Source organism: Equus quagga, chromosome 15 (assembly GCF_021613505.1).
Source record: "Equus quagga isolate Etosha38 chromosome 15, UCLA_HA_Equagga_1.0, whole genome shotgun sequence".
NCBI lineage: Eukaryota > Metazoa > Chordata > Mammalia > Perissodactyla > Equidae > Equus > Equus quagga.
Window position 1 is genome coordinate 42252989 of NC_060281.1, and position 5572 is coordinate 42258560.

Here is a 5572-nt window from a genome sequence, read left to right on the forward strand (position 1 = left end):
CTCATTAATTTATGTCAAACTTCTCAAATTTATATGTTTAGCTTATAAGTCTTAAATGGCAACGTGTTCTAGGCTTTTTACTTGCAACCATGTAAAACTTTGACCCTGAAACTACCTCTTTTTCTGTGTTGCAAATGTTTTTAGTATTTTTGGATTTGCTCACCCATCAATCAACAGCCTCTATAATTTTTTGTGCTGCTGTTATATTTTCATTTAGTCTTTGACTTTCCAAAATGAAAGACCTCATTTTCACTTTTCAGTACAATTTCCTATTGTTCAAACCCCTTCATAATTTAATTTGTCTTCCTTAGTACAATTTAAACATCCCCAGGGGGAGTGCTGACCAGACTTTTCTAAGAGGTGTTTGTCCATTATGTTTTCTTACTTCAAATTCAGGTAAGATAGTGCATTTGGTATTATTTCTAATCCTTCTCTTCAAAATGCCTCAAGAGAAAGTGGAACCTGACTGTTTCTGAAAAGCTTTGTATCTCATGGGCATCTACAGATGGAAATGGTGGCCCGTAACGCATTGCCATGGCAGGCGTGCAGATCAGGGCAGTGCCAGGGCTGGAAGTAGAAAGGAGGCAGTGGCCATGACTCCAGCAGGTCTGTTCTGAGCACAGGTAACAGAATCGCTATGATCGTTCAGAGGCTGTTCAAGTTCTTCTCTGTCGTTCAGTCTGCAACCTCAGTGCATTTGCAGAGGAACGTTGGTGTCACAGCAGTGGCATTTAATAAGGAACTTGATCTTTTACAGGAGTTCTTTGTGGACAAGATTAGAGAATACAAATCTAAGGGATGGGTTTCTGGAGGACCTTTTGAGATTGGCCCGGAGTATCAGCAAGCGCTCGAGAGGGAGCTTTTTAAGTTTAAGCAAATATACGGTAAAGCAAAGATGACTGTGTTCCCTAACTTTATATTTGAAGATCCTGATTTTGAAATGATGGGAAAACACCAGTCTTGAAGAAATAATGTAAAATTAATTTAGTAATTTGTCCTAGATTAGTTGTACAGCTAATCAGAAGTATCAGAATAAACATTTTGTAAGTGTCAAACCTTCTTTTGATTTTCATTCCAAATAAATTATTTGGTGATGTTGGGTGTAAAATAAAAAGAAAGAAAATAAAGGAATATCTTGATAGAGTGCCTTGACGTCATGGCTGTTTCCCAAATGCCCCTTTCTGCCTTCGTTTTCTACTCAAATAAATAAACAAATAAACAATTTGGACAGGGCTTTAGAAAGTGAAAAACAAAGAAAAACAATCCAGGTAATATTTGAGCAATTTGAAAATATTAACAGTATATTCCCATTGGTAGATTGTTATGTTGTAGATGCTTAATTTCTAACTAGAAATTAATAAACAATGTAGCTCTGATCCCTAAGTTTTTAACCATTCCCATCTCTGTCTGTATGCTGACAAACACATTTAGTTGTGTTTGTTGGCCTCCATATTTTGATTTTTTGGAGTGACTAATTTTATAAAGAGATTAAGAACTTTATATTTAATAATTTTGAGATATGTATTTGTTGTTGTTCAATTGTGGCAAATGAATTAACTTTGTAACCTGAACTTTCTTTTAATAAAGACAGATAATCAGTTATCAGTTGATGCTGAACCCATTGGGTCCATGATGTTGGGATACTGCGTATTCACCAGATTTGAAAATATCACTCACCCACAGACTATTCCTTATAAATTGAATAGATAGTGTTACAATAGATACATTTTAGATAGCACCACCTTAACCAAGTGGTCACATTGAGCATCACCAATAGACTAATAGTGGCATAAAATTGAAGTTAAGTGCCACTTGATGTGGAGCAATTTTAAAAAACCCACAACCCACCCTATTTTTGCCCCCCTCAAAAAATGTGGCTATAAATATAGTCAGTCATGAGGAAGTAGTCAAAGAGAGCCAGACTCTGGGACAATCTACGTGAAAACTGTCCTGGATTCTTCAAAAAACTCACGTCTTGGCTCAACATTATGGACTAAGTATAATTAAATTAATCTTAACAGTCATGTGTTTTAATTGTATTGTGGTTATGAGGAAAATGTTCTTATTCTCATAAATGCATGATAAAAAAGAAGAGCATGATAAAGTATTTAAGGGTGAAATGTCATGACGTTTGCAAGTTACTTTCAAATGGTTGACCATCATCACCAACAAAATGTAGTAAAAAATATAGATAGAAGGAAACCAGTAATGGGAAAATATTAATAATTAGTGAAAATAGTGAAGGATAGATGAATGTGCATTGTGCTGTATTTCACATTTTCATTACTCATGCTGAATGATGTCTCCTACCCATAGCTGAAAGATTTGAAAAGAAGTGAACTAAAGCCAGCTCAGATAAACTTATTTCCTTCCAGGCTTTCTCAGGGAGCTCTGTGTGCAATTCATTCATAGCCAGGTGTCTATTAATGGCTTCAGATTGTTTAGAGGGTAAATGCAGAATAGATATGGCAGAGAGACATCTGGGAGTGAAATTTGTGGCATATGTGACTATAAAAGTATGAATATAAATGTGTATGGGCGGATAAAAGAGTATATATATATGTATATATCAGAATATGATGTTTATAGCAGCAGTAAATTTAGAAAGAGCTATTTATAATTAAGAGCATATTGAATAGCAGTAGATCATCCATAAGAGTGTGCACATTTTTACTCACACATGATTTCCAGAGGTACAAGAATGATAGGAAGATCAATACCACTCTAGTTGATTATAAGAGTCTGGAAAGATTAGGTTGAACATTTTCACTGACTAAATGACGATATAACAAATCAAAAACGTTGAGGTCAAATAAAAGGCAACCTAATTCCCACACCTTTGTAGATAGAGTTGAGATCATCCTCAGGCACAACACAGAACTAGCAAACGCGGATGCTTGCTTGCTATTTCATCTCTTTATGTCACTGGAAGCTATTGGCCTCATTATCTCAAACCCCCTAAGACTAGCAAAAGAAAAGATTCTTTTATTTTCCAGTTAACTTCCTGTTTCAATTTATTTTATAAGAAAAACCTTGATATTACAAAGTACCGGCATAGAAATTAAAATCAACTTGAAATTGCTTTGGATAAAGAAAGAATCATTTCCTTGGCAAACTGTTAAATATATTCAAACAGGTATGGCAGAATATTGCATCTGCTTTTGTCTTTCCTTATAGCTTTATCAGCTTTAAAGGTCAATTGTGATGGTGTTTATTAAAGAAAAGGACAAGAGAATTTGCTTCACCTTTAAATCTTTCACATACTTTGCATTAAGCTATCTTCTCAAGACATATAACCCATTAAAGCAAATCTGGCCACCTTCTTGCATTATAAAATATGTATAATTTTTCGTCCTTACAAAAGGATTTGTTATCTTTTTAATTACTACAAGTTTAGTTAAAGTATAATTGAAAATTGAGAAAAAAATTAAGGATATGTATCTTGAATTTGTTTAAATCATTTACCACCAATGATATCCTTCTTAAATTATGTTAGCCAAAATAAATACTCCAAAATATTGCAGATATTAAATAGCATTCAACCAAGTCCAATAACAAACATAGAAAGTGAAATTATCAGTTGATTTTTTTGCTTACATATTTTTTATTTTTAAAAAAAGAATATTCATCCTAATTAATGTTGTCCTTCAAAGAAAAAAGTGAATCATTTCAATTTATTGAGTGCATTGTGTGTTCCAGGTCCACTACTTTTCTAAGTAAATTGGCTCTACACCTAAAGAAAACGTCAATCTTTAGCTACATATTTTGTGTAGTACAAAGCATTTCCGGAAATTTTTTTTTCTTTTGGAATTGAGGTGAATATGTTGTCAAAGCAGACTGAGAAGCCATGCCCAGAGACTTAGGCAAACATCCATGAGAAAGTGCCATAGTGACAGCAAAAACGGAGAAAGCCTTCCAAAAGTCAAGAATGCCAACTGGGTCAAATGCTGCTGAGAGAATTTGCTAAGATGATCCTGGTGTATAGCCATTGGATTTACTATCATAAAAGTCATAGGTGTCCAATTTGGAGGAACAATGAGAACAAGAGCCAGATTAGAGTGGCTTGAGGAATGAGGACCAAGAGACAGAGCTTGTTTCACTATTGAGACCTTCTTATCCTTCAGTATTGTCTGACAATGACATGGACTACTTAGGAGATAATGTGTTTCCTGACAACAGAGATGCTCAGGGCAATTTTCAGTTTTCAAGGATGTTACAGCATGGATTTAATCACGTGTTGGGAGGTGAGGAAGAAGACAGTGCTGTATTCAATATCTGAACTCTTTGGGGAAATGGCCAGTTTTTGTAAGCTAGCAAAGTCTTAGGAATTATGTTTATATTTCTATACATTTCTGTACAACCTTCTTGTTCTTTAAGTACTAAATTAGCAGTTACAGATCAATATTGACATATACAAATTCTGAGAACCTTCTGTGAGATTAAGCAAGCTAAACTCTCAGGTAATTAGAAGAGAAAAAGGAATAAGAAATACCTGTGAAATCATAACAGAAACATCATGCTCTCAAAATTATTGGGAAAAATGAGATTTTGATTGACAAGAGATGTCCTTCCAAATATAATCTGTAATAATAATGCTTTCAATCTGAAGTAAGCCAAAGTCAGGGGAAGAAAAAAAAAAACAGAGCCAGACCTGATGGCCTACTGGTTAAAGTTTGGGGTGCTCTGCTTTGGCAGCCTGGGCTTGGTTCCTGGGCACAGAACCACACCACTCGTCTGTCAGTAGCCACACTGTGGTGTGGGCTCACATAGAAGAACCAGAAGGACTTACAACTATACACAACTATGTACTGGGGCTTTTCAGGTGGGGGTTGGGGGAGAAGGACAAAAAGGAGAGAGATTGTTATCAGATGTTAGCTTAGGGTGAATCTTCCCCTGGGGAACAAAACAAACAGAGAAGGCAGGAAAGATCTTTGGCTTGAAGAAATTAAGACATATCAGGAAATAAATAAGGTATTTGGAGTTAGAAAATTAAACATATGTCTATGTAACCAAAAGCTGGGTTGTAACGGTTCAAAGTTGGATAGCAAAGGTTATTCTGAAAAATATCTCGCAATATGAGAGATATTATTTGAAACCAAAATATTTGGAATCCCTTGTCCAAGGCTACCTGTATCAAAATGGTGCCTGTTGCTAATAGGTATATAATTCAGGATTAACTCAACAAAAATTTACGAATATCTACGATGCCCTTGACACTGGTCTAGGTGCTAGAGAAATGGTGAACAGACAGACAAAAGTTCCTGTCTTCAAAGGGCCAACGTTCTAACGCAAGAGACCAAGAATGCCAGGAGTATTAAGTGAAATGTATAATATTCTAGAAAGTGACAAGCACCAAAGGGCAAAGGTAAAAATAAATGGCAGTATGAAATGTCTGGGGACAAGACCAACTGTTCTCTCTTGTAAATAATTTCAATGCCATGTGTAAGGGGAGGATGGACAGCGTTAGCCCAAAAGAGTTTTTATTAGGCCTTCTACAAACTTCTCCAATTAGAAATACAATAAATTTCTTAAAGATGTGCACATTATGTAAGCCCAGGCTTAAATCTCCTCT

The 5572-nt window shown here is 35.3% G+C and overlaps 1 protein-coding gene across 1 annotated transcript; it reads left to right on the top strand.

The window, feature by feature from the left end:
• Window positions 1-637: 637 nt before the first annotated feature.
• On the top strand, window positions 638-964 carry LOC124226120 (ATP synthase-coupling factor 6, mitochondrial-like). The gene has a single exon (XM_046638940.1). It carries the CDS (start codon window positions 638-640, stop codon window positions 962-964), a length of 327 nt encoding a protein of 108 aa, XP_046494896.1.
• Window positions 965-5572: the final 4608 nt, after the last annotated feature.

Coding starts and splice junctions, on each gene's coding strand:
- LOC124226120 (XM_046638940.1), top strand. CDS start 638: ATGATCGTTCAGAGGCTGTTCAAGTTCTTCTCTGTCGTTCAGTCTGCA.